This window comes from Solenopsis invicta, chromosome 14 (genome assembly GCF_016802725.1).
Source record: "Solenopsis invicta isolate M01_SB chromosome 14, UNIL_Sinv_3.0, whole genome shotgun sequence".
In the NCBI taxonomy this organism is placed as follows: domain Eukaryota; kingdom Metazoa; phylum Arthropoda; class Insecta; order Hymenoptera; family Formicidae; genus Solenopsis; species Solenopsis invicta.
Genome location: NC_052677.1, coordinates 2,854,283 through 2,873,970, shown reverse-complemented (window position 1 = coordinate 2,873,970; position 19,688 = coordinate 2,854,283). Strand labels below are relative to the sequence as shown.

The window sequence follows — 19,688 nt, the reverse complement described above, 5'->3', positions numbered from 1 at the left end:
TCACGATTGAAATGATACAACGATCGAGAGAGAACTTCGTTACATGAAAACGCATTTTACAGTTTAATGTTTCTGCATATTTTTAATATCGACTTTGAAAATATATCTTTTACGGAGCTATACGGATAAAAATAAAGATGCGGCAAAATTTGTTACGAATTTTGCGAGTTTATTTAACGTGAACTAAAAATATCACACAAATGCTATTCACAACGTTTGAAAGCGTGTATCTTTACCATTAATTTGCGCACTTGTTGAGCGTTGTACGATTTGTATTCATCGAATTATTCAACATTGAAAAAAGAAACCATTTTTGCTTCAGTGCTGAATAACTTAGTGAAAAAAAATTGTACAACAGTCAACAAATACGCAAATTAAAGGTAAAAATTCACGCTTTCGAATGCTGTAAACTGCATTTGTTTGCGACTTTTATTTCACGCTGTGCAACTTGGCAAAATTTGCACAAGATTTTGACATTTGTTGGATTTTTTTTTACGAATTTTGCAAAAATGCGGTTTACAACATTCAAAAGCGTGAATCTTTACCTTTAATTTGCGCACTTGTTGAGTGTTGTACGATTTTTATTCACTGAATTATTTAATTATTGATGCAAAAAAAGGCCATTTTTGCTTCAGTGTTGCATAACTCAGGGAAAACAATCGTACAACGCTCAACAAGTAAGCAAATTAAAGATTCAGATTTACGCTTTCGAATGCTGTAAATCACATTTGCGTGCAATTTTTATTTCATGTCGTGGTGCTTTGCAAAATTTGTAAAACATTTAGAGATTTGATCTATCCCCATTTGAATCCGAACTCGTAAACATAACTCGTAAACAATCTGTAAATCGTTTAATGACTTATCAATCTCAAAATTAGAGATTTCAAGCTTCAAAATGCTTTTTTTAACATTTTTTACGATCATTTTTAACAAAGTTACACTCTCTTGAATTACGCCTATTTTTCGGAGTCGGAATAGATGAGCCTTTAATTTTGCTGTCGAGTGTATTATTTCAAATGTAAATTTTTTCCAATATTGTTTTTGATAAAACTTTTGACAAACAAGTTTTGGAAATGTTTGGAAAGCTTTTAATATTATTTCATCAGATAACATAATTAATATTGATTTTATTTATCAATTTATTTGTTTACACACAAAATGTATTTTAAAAACACACATTTTCTTATTCAGATAATTGATGTTTTAACGAGTTTGCAATTGACATTACTTCTTGTCAATTAAACTAAACGTAAGATGTTAATAGAGATTTCATGGAACTTTTACAATACTTGAAGTTTGACACCGTGCCGGTACCCGCCAAAGCGCCCGGCCGGCCGCTTGGTTGTGCCGCCCTTATCGGCGCCAACATCACGCCCTGTGGTTGGATACTTTTAAACGCTCACCGTTTAAAAACTATTGACCCCTCAACATTTTGCTATTAACATTTTCGACTCAATTTTTCATGAGGAATACGTAAGTGCAAAATCTTCCGAGCGACCTGAATCACCCTGTATATATATATAAATATATATTTTAAAATTTAAGAGATAATTTTTTTTTAGGTAAAACAGAAGAAGCATTAAAAACAGCAAATGAAGCTTTGAAATTTATTCCAAATCATGCCTCTATTTATTTCAACGTTGCTAATATTTTGGGGAAAAAAGGAAAATACAAGGAAGCAGAAATCCAATTTAAACGAGCGATCTCAGAAGATTCTACATCTCCCATGATTTACGCAAACTTAGGTATATACAAAAATGTATGGTCAAGGAGGATATTTTATACTAAATAGACTATCATTTTCTTTTTACACTGCCCAGCAAAAAAATGGTACACTAAAAATTTAGAAAAAATGTACCAAATTTTAAAACGCTTGTAAAACTGGAAATATTTATGATACAGGGATGATTAAGAAATGAAATTAAAGCTTGAAGCCTGTACTTTGAGAAACTTTTAATGTCGATTCAGTAGTATGATTAATTTGCTAATGGCCGATGACATAACTTGCAAAATTAAAAAATAAAACGTGAAGTTTGTAGAGATGTGTGGAGTGAGGTAGTCGACGTAACTCAATGAGGTAAAAAGCGCGTGAAAGTTTGAAATTTTTCCTTCAAAATGTGTTTTTGCGGAACTCGATAATTTTTGCGGAACTATGATAATTTTTTGGGAAGTTATGCCAATCTGTAGAAAAATTGATTTTTACTAAATAATAATGAATTGTAATGCCGTCGTTATCAATGCAAATTATTACAATTCTGTCTAAGACATGTTGTTGGTTGGAAAACATATCCGTGCGTGCGTGCGTGCGTGCAAGGGTGTATTTGCATACCACAAAGATAAGGATTCCGTGGTTTGTCAACTCCACAGTATTTAAAGACTTGAAACCCTCCTTGTGGTATGCGTGTATGCGCTTGCGCGCGTGTGTATGTGTGTGTGTGTGGTCATACCCATTATTAGTGGACATGTGCGCGCATGCACATACACATACCACAAGGAGGAGACTTTAAATACTGTGAAGTTGATGAATCACGGAGTCTTTATCTTTGTGATATGCAAATACACAAACACATACACACACACACAAACACACACACACACACAACAAAGAGGGTTTGGAGCCTTTAAATACTGTAGAATTAACGTACCACAAGGTACTTATTCTTGTAGTATGCAAATACACACACACATACACACACACACACGGATATGTTTTCAAACCAACAACATGTCTTGGACAGAATTGTAATAATTTGCATTGATAACGGCGGCATTACAATTCATTATTATCTCGTAGAAATTAATTTTTCTACAGACTGGCATAACTTCTCAAAAAATTATCGTATCGAATTTCGCAAAAGTGGATTTTAAAGAGAAAGTTTCAAACTTTCATGCGCTTTTTATCTCATTGAGTTACGTCAACTGCTTCACTCCACACAACTCTACAAACTTCACGTTTTACTTTTCGATTTTGCAAGTTTTCGTTATGTCATCGGCCATTAGCAAATTAATCATGCCACTAAATCGACATTAAAAGTTTTTCAAAGTACAGGCTTCAAACTTTAATTTCGTTTTTGAGTCATCCCCGTATCATAAATATTTTTGGTTTTACAAGCGTTTAAAGTTCGGTAAATTTTTCCTAAATTTTTAGTGTACCGTTTTTTTTTTTATTAGGCGGTGTATAACTATATTAACACGGCACCATTAATCGGGCTTAGTAACATTCGTTGTTATGAAACTGGCCAATTACAGTCATACCATTCTTTAGAAGAATATTTATAATTGGCCAGTTCTATAACTACCGATGTTATAAAACCCGATTAATAGTGATATTTAAACGTAGTTGTCGGAAAATATAGTAAGTTGAAGACAGGATACAGATTTGACATGATGCACAATAATTTGCAGGGTTGGGTAATAATTAGTTAAAAAGTTAGGAAATAAAGATAAGTTAAAAATACAGTTAAAAAGTTAATAACTTTTAACGTAATTAATTTTTAATTATTTATTTTGTAACTTTTAGTAATTATTTTTAAAACATATAAAAAGGCCGAATAATTCAAGCTCGAAAAATCAACTGGGTCTTAAAAGACTTACAATGTTTGCGGAAGGTTAATATCAATAACCCTTTTAAAAAATTAACTTTTAAGTTTATTAACTTAATTTGCAATTAAATAATTCGAATATGATCGGTAAATGTAACTACAAATTAAATTAACAAAAAGCGGCATATTGAAAGCAGTTCTTATAGTTAGTGCTGAATATTTTTCTATGTATATTTATGTACAAACATTTATAAGATTCTTATAAAATTTCTTCTTCAAACTGCGCGCCGGATTGTTTTTCCGGACTTATAACAGAGATTTTTAAGAATCTAGAATGTAGTATTACGAAATTAAATTTCTAATCAGTTTAATTATTTTCTTATGCTTGTATGCATCTATATGTATGCATCTCTACTATTCCTTTTAGTCCCGAAAACTTAATTTAATCTTAACTTTTAATTTGTTGTTAGTTTTTGTTCATGTATAATTTTTAATGTAACCAAATTAATGTTATAAGTCGTTAAATTTAACTTAATTTACTTAAAAAAATATATTAACTTACCCAACCCTGATAATTTGTATCATCCAGTACTAAAAATATTGTATCAATAAGCGATATAGATTATTGTACATCATCAAATATTTGTGTTTAATTGTTTATCTATTATTCTATGAAATGTTTATGTTGAAACAATTGTTTTGCGACGAATAATGAAACTACCACAATTTCAACTCTGAAGAAACCAGATTTTTATATTTGTATACATATTGGGGAAAGGATTTACTGGATTAAGGAGAGGATTTTGGGTTTCGCACGTAATCGATTGTTATATGGAGCAAAATGTTCACCTAAACTAAAGAAAATTTTGTACTAAGTTTTATTTCAAAAGACCAACGCAATTTTAAGATATTGCAAGAAATGTGATTTATTATTATTTTTTCTGTAAATTTTAATTAAGCTTTACAAAATAATTCATGATTACAAAGGATGTCTATATACATAAACTTTAATTTTATTGTCGTTTTTTGCTGAAAATTCTATTCTTAAAAAAAAACCAAAAATTTTTGTGTCACATTTTCTTAAGATCTAAAAAATTGTCACTTCTAAAAAAAAGTTTGCAGACATGAGATCGGAACTAATTATATTTAAAAACAATTTAATATATCAACCGAATATATTAATGCCAAAAAAATCGGTTATATTTCATCCCATTTTCCATTAAAAAATCTGAAAAAGATATTGAATATAATATATCATATGATTTCTCCACTACATTTTTTTTAGAAGTGGTCAATTTTGTAGATCTAAAGAAAATGCGGGCACCAAAAGGAAAATAAAGTGCAACGCGATAGTGGATCTTAGGAAATAAAGCTTGTCATCTCTCACTCTCTCCTGTTTCGTCTATTAGAAAAGATTAATCTTGACTAAAGGACTGGGTTTGGAAGACCTAGTGGAAAAAAAGGGATAGAAGATGATCGCTCCTTGAGCGAGGGCTGATCTTAAGGCTGTCAATCTAATTCCAGTATTAGCTTATAAACACACAATAAAGATCTCGGATGTAGTTGGTCCACAACTACAAAAATAAAAACTCAAGGATCTCGACATATGAATAACTACGTGGAATATCATGACAATAATACAAGCAAGCAAAATGGCAGAAATAGCTGAAGAACTGTCAAGTTAACAAGTGAATATAGTCGTCTTACAAAAAATCAAATGGAGAGGACAAAGAGAAATAAGGAAACAACAATTTTCCATATTTTACAGTGATAGCGATAGACAAAAAGGTTCAAATTAAATTTCTACATTGATAGAAAAACGAGAGGTTGCCTGACTTGTTTTGCACCTGTAAATGATAAAATAATGTATATCAAATTATGAGGCAAATTTCAGAACTTATTAATATTATTAATACGCACCGATGAAGAATGATGTGGAACAAGTAAAAAATTTTATAAAGAACTGAATAGGATATGTAATCAAATCAGCAAGCATTTTGATAATATGTTGATCATCATAGAAGATCTGAACGCTAAGATTGGAAGAGAAAAATTCGTAAAAAAAGTTGTGGGAAGGTATTCTTTGCATGACATTATGAGAACGGATACAGGCTATACATATAGTTTTGCAGCGGGACATAAGATGTGGATTAGCAGTATATTGTTTTCCCACAAAAACATACACAAGCAAGACTAAATCAAAAGGGACGAATCAAATAGATCACGTATTGATTAATAAAAAGTGGGCTAGTGATCATAGATGTTAGATATCATGGAGAAGAGTCAACTGCGACTTCGATCATTATTTGGTAATTGCTAAAGACAACTAATATCCAGTAACAATGATATAAACAACTACAAAAAAGTGAAATGGAACTGTGAAAGATTGGCCAAAGATAAGAAAATAAATCGAACGTACCAAGAGGTGCTGGCACGGGAGCTAGCGAACAAAGATGGAAACACAGAGTAGAATCAGATCGCCGAAGCAATTAGGAAAACTGTTACATAGTAGATATTAAGGGAAGTATAAAGAATGGTATGACTAGGAGTGTAGAGAATTGAACATCAAGAAAAATGAAGCAAGAAAGCGAATAATAGCCAGATCAACATGATAAAATATTAATACATATAAAAAGTAGAAAAGAATTGTAAAGAAAATGAGAAAGAAGAGAATGGCACTGGAGGAAAGAATACACAGACTGGAGAAGTACCCCTGACGGAATGATACACAAGGCGGATATGTAAAGAGATCAAATATCAAGCCTTAACATACTAACCCTCATACTAAACCAGATTAATTATATCTAAAGATAGGAACAAAAGTTTGATTATTGATGAAGCGGACATTCTAAATAGATGGAAAAAACTACTTTGACGAGTTACTTAAGAAATATCATGAGCAGAATAATAGTATCAGTAACTATGATAATGCGAGTTAGCAATTACCAGCAACCGAGGAAGAGCCAGTAGATTCACCTAATATAAGGAAAATGACCAAAGCAATCAGTAAATTAACAAAGAAACAAAGCCAGCGGAGATCAAATCTGAGCTAATTAAATTTGGGGGTGAAAAACTACACGAAGAACTTCATCAATTAATACTGAAAATATGGAAAACCAACACTGTCTGCAAAATGAATGAATAGCATTATATTCCCAATACAAAAAAATGATAAGAGAGTTTGCAGCAACTATCGTGAAATCAAACACTGGTTATAAGGTATTTACAAATATATTCAAAAGTCGCGAAGATTGCAGAAAGGATAACTGGAAATTATCAGTTTCCGGTTGCGGTTTTAGAGAAAATAGATTGATTGTAGACTTAAGCTTTGTCTTGAATCAAATTTTTGAAAAGTTTTACGAAGACTCACTCGATGTACATTGCCTTTTTTTACAAGCCTTTGATAGTCTAGACCGGACTATGGTACGAGGAAGCTTGCTGAGGATGAAAATACCTAACAAACTAATAAATCTGATAACAGCCACGCTTTTAGACACTAAGACAAGAGTATTAGTACAAGACTTTCCGATCTAATCTCGATGATATTGGGAGAATGAAACAAGGAAATGCACTTTTTTCACTAATTTTCAAATTAATGCTACACTCTGCTTTAGGAGAGCTGGACCCGAGGGGAATGCTGATTCATAAGTCTATGCATATAGGAGCGTGTCTTTGATGTAATAATACTAACAAGAAATATAGATGACCTCAAATCTTCTTAAGGTTGAAATCTCTGGTAGCTTCACCTAAGAATAAATGAAGAAAAAACGAAATATATGGTACAAGAATTCCGAGAAGACAAAATCTAAAAGTAGGCAACTATACTTTTGAACAAGTGACAAGATTTAAATATTTCAAAAATATTTTTGACAATTTTAATGATATTTTGGTAGCAATATAGGAAAGAATCCAAGCCGTTAATAAAGTGTTATATGTGCATAACAAACTGATAAAATTTAAGTTAATAACGAGAAGATTGAAATTAAAAATTTAATAAAATGTTGATAAGGTCGGTTTTCTCCTATGAATGTGAAATATGGACTCACAAAGAGATAGAGATGAAAATCTAAACAATCTTTGAACGCAAAATACTAGAAGGAATATTAGGTCCAGTAACAATAGAAGATGGATCATATAAAATCAGGCACAACACGGAGTTAGAGGAATTTATAAAACATCAAACAGTCACTCGCTTCATAAAAGATCAAAAAATTAGATGGTTGAACCATATTATTAGAATATACGATGAAAGAAAAGCAAAAAAAAGATGTATCTAGAAAATCCGGGCAAAGGCAAGAGAAGAGAGATAGACCGAGATGGAAATGGTCTGAGGATGTCATAGCGGACTTGAGAAGGATAGGAATTAACAACTAGCGTGGAATTGCAAATGACCGAAATTGATAGAGAAGAATAATTGTGAAGGTTTTGGTTCAATATGAACTGCAGTGCCGAGAAAGAAGAAGAGAAAATGCATTTTAAAAAATTCTAAAATATCTAAAAACAGAATGTTCAGCAAAAAATGACAACAAAATTCGATCATAAGTTTCATATACATTCACCCGCAAAAAAAACGGGCCACCAAATTTTATTACAATTTCTTAATATTTTCTTAGTAGCAGTGACTCAACGAAAAAATATCGGATTGAAATAAACCAGGGCTCAAATTAAAGCGTAAACATTTTCTTTGATAGCCAAAAAAAATCAAAATTTAATTACAAACAATTTTCACAAAATGGCGGACATTGATGACAGACATTGAAAAGGGAGAAAAAATTTTTTCCTTTAAACTATTGGGTTGCTCAGAAAAATCGGCTGTCTAGCACAAAAATGTATGAGCTTTTAAACTTATTAATTTTCGAACAAATCCATATTTTTAACAATTTTCTACAACATACGGTTTTTTTGACAAAGTTATAGCGTTTAAAAAAAAAAAAGTTACAAAGCGGACATCTTTTACTTGTAACTCAGAAACAAATTATAGTATAGAATACTTGATCAAAAAGGAAATTAAAGTGTGAATTTCAAATCTTGAAAAAAACTCTTTGAAATTTTGCGTAAATGCATGCGTGTACGTATGCATACGTGTGTATCCTGTTCTTGGTGTTACTCAGAATCAACGACATGGACGTGGCAGGAATCTGATCTCATGCGCGCGCGCGCGTGAGCGGGTTTAGTAATGTGTATTACTTCCTCTCGCATTTTGCAACTTGCGTATTCGTTGTGGCATACTGTTAATTAAATTTCTTACTTCTTCTTGTCTCAAATTATTCCATTCTTCTTGCAAGACGTTACGAAGTGCTGCTATCGTTTGAACATTATGTTTTCCGTTTCAATATATATTATGACCCTCTATTTCAATATATCCCATAGATGTTCGATGGGATTCATATCTGGATTTATAGCAGGCCATATCAATCGCTGAACGTTTACATCGTTCAAAAAGTCGGTCATTATTCGTGCGACGTGTGGTCTCGCATTATCATACATTAATAGAAAGTTGTCTCTAATAAACTCTGTATAAGGTACAACGTACGGAATGAAAATTTTTTCAATGTAAACATGGGATTACATATTACGCTCAAAAAAATAAAGGTCAGTGTGAGCGTCTGCCGATATTCCGGCCCAAACCATAATGGACACGCCATTAAAATTCTCTCTTTTTTTCATAGCGCATGGAGCAAATTGTTCTCCACGACGATATACTCGTTCATGCCCATCGAGTGCTTTAAGACAAAATCTGCATTCATCTGTGAATAACACATGACTCCAATCATGATCATTTCAGTTTTGATGTTCTCTTGCAAAATTTAATCGAGCTTTGCGATGTCGGTATTTTAAAGCAGGCACTAATACTGATCTCCGACATTGAAGATTTTCTTCCGCAAGTCTTTACCGTACAATGTCATTGCTCACCTCCACTCTAATTTGTTGTAATCGCTTTTTATTTCGACAAATGTAATGTGCCGATCTCTTAATGCTGACACAACTGTATAATGATCATTTTGTGCCGTGGTACATCTTGAATGATCAGATCCAGATCTCTGATAGTAATTACCGGTTTCCATATATCGGTTATACTTTCGCTGTACAGTTGTACGAAGAATATTTAAAACGTTTGCCACATAACGTTGACTCCTTCCATCAATTATAAAAGCTATAACCTGTGCGACTGTTGCAGAATCTAACAACATTGTCACGAAATTGTGTATTCTGATACGACAAACCAAAACGTTATGAATTCCCTGAATTTGTGTGCAAAATGACATCTGCAAAGCTAATTAGATTGTCATTTTGCATGATTGTCATTAACATTAAAACTGGAATGATCATGATTGGAGTTATTCACAGACGAATGCAAATTTTGTTTTATAGCACCTGTTTAATATTGAGAACTTCGTGCATCGGCTGTAAACTGATGCGTTCTCATCCCAATTTTTATTGCTAACGAGATGTGCCGGCTTACTAACCGTTTTCCTTCTTGCAGGAGGTATCATGGGACAAGCAATCGACGAGTGGAATCCACCCGTCGAAATAACGAATATTCCGTTCCTTATACAGAATTTATTGTGACAGCCTCCAAACTCCGACCGCTTGTCAGAAATATAACACCGTATAGATGATGTTTGTACCGGTCTCTCACAGCAGAAATAAACGAAGTGTTTTCGTATAACTTGCAAGGAGAAGTAAAGTCATTTCCAGAAGCTCGCTCGTCTATATATATTATTGGTTTTCCCCAACATCTTTGTATTAACGAATCTCGTAGGACATGTTTCCGCGAAACAGTCATGCCTCTCGATTGGCTATCGCCAAATCGTCGTTATGAGTGCAAAACATCCTGCCACCTCTTGAAGAGCATGTGTTTAAAATTGACATCTCATTATCTTGATCCATGCAATTAATTGATTACGTTACAAGCCGAAATTTCATTATGAAATCCTGGTCATGACAGTACGTTTCACGCAGAACAAGACAGTAATAAATAATGAAACGCACTAACGTGGAATGATACAAAAATAAAAATAAGCGCGTCTAATACGCCATGTAATAATATGAAAACATAAAGAATAATGTAACATAATGTAGGACGAGGAAAAATAAAAGAAACGCACATGCTAAATAATATAAATTAAATAGAGACACGCGCATTATACAATGTAAAATAAAGAAAAATGGGATGAAATAAATAGAAAAGGATGCGTATGCTAAATAATATAAATAAAATAACGAAAAGCGCATTATGCAATATACAAAAGAAAATAAAGAAATAAATAAAGAAAGGGCAAAAAAGCTATTTCAACAAGGATTAGTCGGCGTTATTGATGGGAAGTATTGCCAGCTTTGTCAAGGGCCTCGTGAACTGTCCCTGTCCAGTCCATAACGTGGCTGTGCGGACAATACCATCGGCGCCCGGATGTATTTGCGCTACTCAGTCTAGGAGCAACGGGCCCAGTCCTGGTTGCTGGATCAGTACGAGTTGGCCAATTTTTAGTTGCTCGCCCTGATTTGTCTTCCACTTCCTCTTTTCGATGAGGGTGTGTATGTATTCTGTGCTCCAGTGCCTCCAGAAATGCTGGCACATTTGCTCCACTCGCTGCCAACCTAGTAGCCGTCCTTGATTCTCGGCTGTTAAATCTGCAACTGAGAAGCTGTTTAACGCTGCACCAACCAAAAAATGAAGTCAAACAAGCAAAATCGTTTGCGTCCTCGCTGAGAGATGTCAACTTTTTGCCGCGCCTGTCCTCCGGCGAGTAGCGAGATTCCCGGCGATGAGATGGTGCTGTGATACGGCGGGAATCCCGTAGACGTTGCTCTGTGGTATGGCGACTTCTTGGGTGACTTCGCCATTTCCGGCTGTGATGTCTGCGAGGAAGCTCCGATCCAGGCGCGTTTTTTTACGACTCATGAGTGGAAGAAGTCGTAGCTGAACTTGGCGGATGCAACGGGCTGTCCGCAGCTTGTGTGGCGAAGTTGGCAGTAGATGTTGGTTCGCACTGAGTGCCGACGTCTCGCCCGCGTGGTTCCCACTCGCTGTTCGTCGAGTCTGCCGTCGAGTCTGCCTCAGCCTGAATGTCTCGGTGAACCTTTGGAGGCTGCTCGGTTTGCTTGGCGGCGTCGTTCAGGCGTCGCTTGTCCGGAGACAATGGTGGAAAACACGGCCTCAGTATCCTCCTGAACTATGACGTGTAGCGCCAAATGCGTCGATCCTCGGTTGCCAGGAAAATCCTCGGTGGCCGGATGAAAGAAGGAGGCGATAGCGTCAGTGGAATCAATTTCCACGGATTTGCTGCGGCGGTTGCTGATCCTCGTCGATGTTCCTTTTTTATGGAAAGGAGGAAATCGAAAATGCGCTTTTACTCCACGAGTTTCTTTAACGCCTCGTGAGCGCTGGGAGAATGATTTTCCCTTGTTGCGGCGTGCCTTATATTCCTGCTTTGCAGGATTTTAAACGCGAGTAACTCATTGTTTTCGGCCACCTGTTTTCTGCTTCGAGAATCTGTATCACGCGTGGTGCGCGTGCTTCGTGAACGCGCTTGCTCGCGTGTGGTGGCCGTCGAGCTGTCGTTTGGCAGGTGCCCGTAGTGTCTGGAGGGCTGCCGTTCTTCAGGTGCCCTCGGTGTATGGCAAGCTACCGTTTGGCAGGCGCCTGCGTTTTGTGACGTGTATAAACCGTCACAGAATTATAATCTGGTCAAATCGCCCTTGAACATGTCTCATAATTATACACATTTGTAGCAATTGTTTAAAAATCTATAAATTAAATGTTACGTGTTGAGGTCGGTGGATGTGTAACAAACACACTTTAGGTTTAGCAATACTTTAGTTTATTTAATAGGCGAGAAAATAAAAAGAGCTTGTACATTACAATGCAATGGTCTTAGAGATGTAACGGAAGAGAGAGAACACGAAAAAATAAACTAGAGACGCCTGGTTACAAAATCAATTTCACCACACACAAGGAATTTCACCATTGGTTACCAACATTAAAATTATTTGATTAATATTGTAATAATTGAATAGTATTATTTAGAGTGTACGTTTAAATTATGATATCTATGATCAAGTATTCTATGTAATAGTTTCTTTCTGAGTTATATTGACCATGAGTTTACAAGAAAAGTTGTCCGTTTTGTAACACTTTTTTTAAAACGCTATAACTTTGTCAAAAAAAATCGTAGAAAATTGTTCAAAACATGAATTTGTTTGAAAATTAATAAGCTTGAAAGCTCATACTTTTTGGCTAGGCACCCGATTTCCCTGAGCAACGCAATAGTTTAAAAAAAATATATTTTTTCTCTTTTTTTAATGCCTGTCTTTAAAGGCCGCCATTTTGTGAAAATTGTAATTAAATTTTGATTTTTTTAGCTATCAAGGGAAATGTTTACGCTTTAATTTACGCCCTGGTTCATCTCATCCGATACTTTTTGGTTGAGTTACCGCTATTTAAAAATGTTAAAAAATTGTGATAAAATTTAGTGGTCCGTTTTTTTGCGGGTGAGTGTATATAAATATACCTTTTGCACTCTTGGATTTTTTGTAAAAACTAATTAGCGAAAAAGATATTAAAAGGATGCTATACTGATGGGAATTAACGACACATTACAGTGTTCATTAATTTTCGAATTGGCTCTACAGATCACAAAATCCTTTTGTAGAATAAAAATACACACCAAAACAAAGTCCGAACTGGTCAAGTTTACGAGAAAATCGAACAAAAAGTTAAAAATTTATTTATTTTCGACTCGTGGATCTGTTAACCGAGGTTAACTTTTGTCATTTACCGACGTTCTGTAACTCGTACGTATGAAATGAGCCCGGACTTCAGAAAATTTTAATAAACAACAGTGACTGTGTGTCATTCCAGTCAAAAACCTAACAAAAATGTTTAATACTTAAACAGCTGTACGTGTACAAATTTCGCTTAGCGCACATAAATAATAGCAAACAAAGCAATGACTATGTCCAATAATAGTTGATAGGTCTTTTGGCGTTAGATGGCGAAATAATTAAAAAACAAAGACAGAGACTATGCGTTAGACAAAGAGCGATAGTTTAGTCTCCCTCGAAAAATAATCTGCAGTGCCGACGTCGAGGAAGTTCTTCGGTTACTGTAACATTCTCTTAATGAACTGTAACATTCTCTTAATGAAAAATCACATATCTTGCGATATCTCGAAATTGTGTGGGTCTTTTAAAATAAAACTTGGTACAAAATTTTCTTTTATCTGGGTGAATATTTTGTTCCATATGACAATTGATTATGCGCGGAATTCAAAATCTCCGTAAACCCGTAGACACTTTAAAAAACATATTTTTAATGTTAACATGTCTTTTCTTAGATGAGCAGACCTTTTCAAGTTGAAACTGATAAAAGAAGAACACGTTTAATCTATCATCCATTTAATTTTCTTCTACATGATGAATATACATAGAAAATAAGTTGATCTGTGTCCAAGTATTTTGTGCGATGATCAAAGTAAATAGTATTTAATATTTCCAATTTTAATTCATAACATAGGTTATAAAGCTTAAAGAAAAACGTTTTGGTAAGCAGTGCTACATAACACAATTGAGAAACGTGAAACTTGATAATAGCGTAGACATACAAAACCGAAATCTGTGTTAAAGTCTCTTGTTAAATTTTATTTAAATTCTTTTTTAAGTATTTAATATGTACCCCTGTAACATTTTTTGCATTTGCAAATGTTGCAACAAGTTATCTTAGCCGAAAAGCTGAAAATAAGAAACATATTTCGTTAATGCTAATTTTGTTAGCATACTTCCATCAATTTGCAACAATTTCTGTCGTCAAATTATATGACAGAGTACAGTGCTGACAACTTAAGAAGAACACGACATTCGTATTAATTTGAATGTGGAATTTCCACACGCGGAGTTTGACTATTTTTTCCAAAATTATGTAAGATAAATATCACGGTCGAACATTTAAGAGCTAATCCTTATTGAAAACAATTTTTTAAAATAAAAATGATACTTTTTAAATGTCTTTTTATACACATAATAAGAATTACACTTAAATAAAAGAAATAAAAGAAAAAATTATAGTCGTTAAGGAATCATTATATATGTATGCGAATTTCATTGAACTAAACTTAGGACCACTAAAATAAATTTATTCGTTAATTTACTGTTATATTCATTTTTATTTTGTTATTTACATAAACGAGCTGGTTTTATTGTTAAAAAAAATTATTATCAATTTGTTAAATATCAGTTTATTAAATATTTGTAAACAGTTTTGTACATGTATATGTACTAATGGACAGCTTAAAATATCTGTGTCCCAATATCCGGACACAATTTGTCCCAATGTCCAACTGCAATGTGACGATCAGTTTGCTGATATTAGATATATATAAAAAAAAGGATTTTTTGATAGTACAATTTATAATTATGTAAAATTAATTCAAAAACCTGATATTGATCTGTTTTTGCTTCTGGAAACAGATTTGGTTTGTATTTAACACCATTTTGCCAGATCTAACAGAAAATCTGATCTGCGTTTGGTATGAATCTATAAGCGCTTTGCGATAAACATCTTCTCAAAATTTATTGTCAAACTATCATCATATTGCTATTGTCAGATTTTCTTTAGTCACTGATGTTGTCAATTTAACTGCGGAATATGTTCTTTAAATTTGGTTCATATTGGAGACCATCATGTCTCTTTGCATCATGTTGAAAACGATATAGGGGCTACAGTAAGCCCTGGTTTTTTGTATTATTGGGAAATTCGATGTGTCATTACGCTACCTAGCGGGGGAAATTCGAATTAGCGCGGGTAAGTAGCTCTGTCCGTGTTTATATGGCAATTAGTCGAATTTGAATACAAATTGCAATACATAATAAGTTATGGAGTTCTCACCGCAAAAAAATAAAAGCAATATTTTTTGTTGTGTCTTTGGTTGCACTTGTAGTCAAGCTGAAATGACGCTGTTGGATTTTTTCATTTTCCTGAAGAAGGCAAAAATCTCGTTAAATTCATAAACAAGTTTAATACAGAGAAAGCAATTGATCGTCGAACAGCGTGGATCAAAGTATTAAAAATGGGAAAAGGGTTTCTGCTTCCATGAGAGTGTGCTCTCTTCATTTTACAATAGTGAAAACCATACAAGAAGCTCAAAAGAAGTATAGTCCAAAAAAGAAAGGGAAAGAGAGAATTAGCGAAAACACACGAAGACTTATAGAAAAAAGAAGACTCTTAAGAAGCAAGCAGAACTCAAGGAGATAAATAAGAGAACAACTAAAGCAATCAAAGAGGATCTTCGACAATATAAACAAAAAAAAACCAGACAAACTATAGAAGAAAATAAAAATCTCAGAGTATTAAGAAGAAACCTTGGTAAAGGCAAAATAGAAATGATAATGCTACAGAATAGAAATAAGGAAATGCCTCATAACAAGGACAGATTAATTGAAATAGTGGAGAAATTCTATGGAGAACTGTACAGCCGATATAATGAAAACTTCACACAATTACCTATAACAGCAGAAAGAGGAATATTGAACCGGGTTCCGAGGACATGCCTGAAATAATCGAAGGCGAGATTCAACATGCTCTTAGGAAAATGTAAAACAATAAGGAGACGACGAAGTAGTCACAATTAAAATTAGAGGAGAAATAATGAAGAAAATAAAGACACTTTTTAACTTAAATCTCCAGGATGCAACTATTCTTAAGAGATAAAACAATGCTGTGATGATTTTACTCCATAAAAAAGGTGATAAAACGAACCTAGAGAATTACAGATCGATCAGCCCATTAAACCACTGTTGTACCGACGGGTGCAACAAGATAAAATATTCGGGATTCGGTCCGTCTGAAGGGTTGAAATTCACGAGGACACTTGGAGAAAAACGTGCGGGGTGGCAAATAACACTTTCTTATTAACACTTTTATTCCCCAAACTTTTGTTATAATTGATTTCCCTTTTTAATATAATCGAATTGCGGTGAACGGTTCACGTGTTATCGCGCACTCGGCCGCTGGATGTGTTGCGGGGTGTCGGGAGACCGACTTATCGCGGAGCGCGTATGTGCCGCACGTACTTTACATTAAGAATCTCCCGCTGCCCATAATTAGACAGCTTAACTTATAGTTTCGGTATTCCCGATATGGTGGGGCATTAGGCCCTCGCGATGACCATATATGGCCATACTTGCGTCAATTATTTGATGCTTACGCTGCTCGTGGCGTGTTTGTTTCTAAGCGGATATGCAAGACGATTAAAGTAGCTAATGAGGCTACCACCTTTACAAATAACACTACCTTTACAAACTTATTACTAGAATTATAACAACAAGAATGAAGAACAAATTAGACACATACCAGCCAAAAGAATAAGCTAGATTCCGTTCGAATTTTGGCACCAACGACCATCTGCAGAGTTTGAAAACACCAATCGAAAAAACAATAGAGTATAACAGATCATTGGTATTAATATTCGTAGATTTTCAAAAAGCTTTTGACACAATAGAACACAATAAGATACTAGAAGCATTAAAGGAATGCCAAAGTGACTATCGATATACTAAAATTATCCATAATATTATCAACAAGCAACCATAATAAAAATACACATTAATAGCACGCACATAAAAATTGAACGTGGGGTTAGGCAAGGCCTATGTTACTTAAACTATTCAGCTGTAAATAAGATTAAAGTTGGTGAAAGACTCTCGAAATTTCAAATAATTGAATCTCGTCAAGAGGGCTAATGAGAGTCAGCGCGGATATAGGTGCGCGAATGTTTATTTCTTGTCAACGACAATTTTCAACATGTTATTTTAACTAATTACAATAATTCCGGACGTTTCGACTCATTTTGAGTCATCTTCAGCGCAATATATATATATACAAAATAAAATCTCATCAATTAGCAAAACGGGAGGACACCGGCGGTTTGCCAAATCCGCTGTAGCATCTTCCCCGTGACAGTGTCGCAAGAAATGACACTTTTCTGTTCAATGGTCAAACGGTTTTTACACAGAACTTTCAAAAATATTGAAAATAATTTGTTCAAGTTGTAACGACCCGTCTTTTTCCGCGCACGGGGCGGCGCGAGCGCGACGGACTAGGACGCGGAGTGAGGTCGCCAAGAGAACTAGACTTTTTCCGATTTGGATGGTATAACAGTAGCGAGTTTATTTCGCGTAAGATATGTACAGATGACGAGTAACGGAGTGGCTTAGCCACGACGCGCGGACGGACGGATGGCGGTGACGCTCGGACGGACGCAACAGAACTTACAGAATACGCGCGGACGGACAGACGATAAACGGAACGCGCGGACGGACGAATGGTATTTACAAAATGTGTTTGACGCGGTATCGTATGGAGCTATATACACGGCTCGGTTCGCGGAATTCCGGCCCCGAGTTTTCCGAGAACTCGGAATCGTTGTTGACGCGCGCAGACCGTGGCCTTGCCGAAGGCCGTGGCCACGGCCGTGGATGACGCGCGCGGTGCGACTGTACGCGGACCGCGATTCCTGACGCGAAGCGGTTAATACCGCGATGTTCGGCGGTGGTGATCGACTCACGCCAAGAGCTCTTGGTAGAGGCGCGGAACTCCACACCCCAGGTCGTGAGTCGATACCCAAGCGGGGACGGCGGATCGAGAATTGCCGACCAGGATCCCCTGGTGGAGCCCAAGGTGGACTTGAGCCCGTTTTATAGGCGGTGTCAGGAAGGCGGACGGCTCTTGCCAAGATTTCTTGGCGGAAGCTAAGGCGCTTAACTCCCTGGTGAGCGCTAGGAGGGCTTCTTCCACGGACAGGAGAGCGGACGGAGAAGAAGACCCCTCGACTCTCGGAGCGGCGGCGCTTATATATCCGAATCTCGAGGGCAGGGACGGTGCGGGGGTACGGAACGGTACGGAATCGGTGGGGGGTCTCCCCGCCGCTCGAGATCGGTCCGGCGGTCGCCACTCCGGTCGAGCGCGTGCGCGCGGAGATCTGCCATGCGGATCTCACGTGCGGATGCGTCAACGCGCGCTACGCCGGTATTTGTGTGTCTTTTCGGCGCTATGCGCCAGGTTTCTGCTGTCCGGCGGTTGTTCGGCCGGACAGCCCGGAACGGTGGACGGTCCGAGGGGGGAGCGGAAAGGCGGTTTGTTACAAAGTTAAACCCGGATCAACGTCTACATATCAGAAATCTAGCTATTCCACTCATCAACAATATTTTCTCTCTACCGCAGCAAAACAGTGAAATTGTTAACGCTTTCAATTATTTGATGAAAACTACAAAAAAGTTCCTCAGAGATAATCCGGATATAATGATCACAAAAGCCGATAAGGGCAACATCACCATGTTCATGGACAAAGAAAATTACATGACTAAAATACTACATGCTACTAATGTTACATGATCAAAATACTTACTCTAATATAAAAAAAGATCCAACTAGCACATTGACAAAGGGCGCTCATGAATTGTTGACGAGGTGGAAGAACAAAAAATACATCACAAAGTCTACTTTCAAGAGGGTGTATTGCAATAATGGCAATCTCCCGAGGGCGTATGGACTCCCGAAGGTTCACAAACCTGGTGTGCCACTTAGAATAATTATCTCCTCTATCGACAGCCCTCTTTATGATTTAGCCACGTTGTTACACAAAATTATCTCAAAAAACATTCGAGATGCCGCAAGTAAGATAAATAATAGCCATTGAATTGGTCCTCAACTTGAAGGACAAACGGTTAGAACCAGGTCACGAATTAATTTCATTAGATGTTGTCTCGTTATTTACTAATATTCCTATAGGATTAGCGTTAGAAAGCATCTCAAACAGGTGGGAATTTCTTAGGGACACTTGTAGCATCCCAAAACAGGAATTTTTAACGGCGATACAACTTGTCCTTGACTCGACTTATTTTAGTTTCGGAAATAATTTCTACAAACAAAAATTCGGGACCCCCATGGGATCTCCGTTGTCTCCTATGATTGCGGACCTTGTTATGCGGGATCTGGAATCCTGGGCCTTAGAAAAAATTGGGGTGCATCCACTCTTTTATTTTAGATATGTGGTGATGGCAGTTCCGGAAAATCTGATTGACCTTACTTTAAACACGTTTAATTCGTTTCACCCCAGAATGCAGTTTACATTGGAAATAGGGGGGGACAAG

At 35.9% G+C, this 19,688-nt stretch overlaps 2 protein-coding genes across 9 annotated transcripts in view; one reads left to right on the top strand and one right to left on the bottom strand.

The window, feature by feature from the left end:
• LOC105193022 (snRNA-activating protein complex subunit 3) overlaps nucleotides 1-19,688 on the bottom strand; it is a 144,711-nt gene that overhangs the window by 26,325 nt on the left and 98,698 nt on the right. The window lies entirely within an intron of this gene.
• LOC105193024 (protein O-mannosyl-transferase TMTC4) overlaps nucleotides 1-19,688 on the top strand; it is a 133,927-nt gene that overhangs the window by 95,428 nt on the left and 18,811 nt on the right. For 6 of the 8 annotated variants that reach the window (XM_026140053.2, XM_039457537.1, XM_026140050.2 and 3 more), the window contains one exon: nucleotides 1,563-1,745. In XM_026140053.2, the coding sequence (XP_025995838.1) occupies nucleotides 1,563-1,745 (183 nt within the window). Of the gene's footprint in view, nucleotides 1-1,562; nucleotides 1,760-13,879; nucleotides 16,850-19,688 lie in introns of those variants that run through there. The other 2 variants (XM_026140052.2, XM_026140051.2) reach the window with 2 other exon arrangements.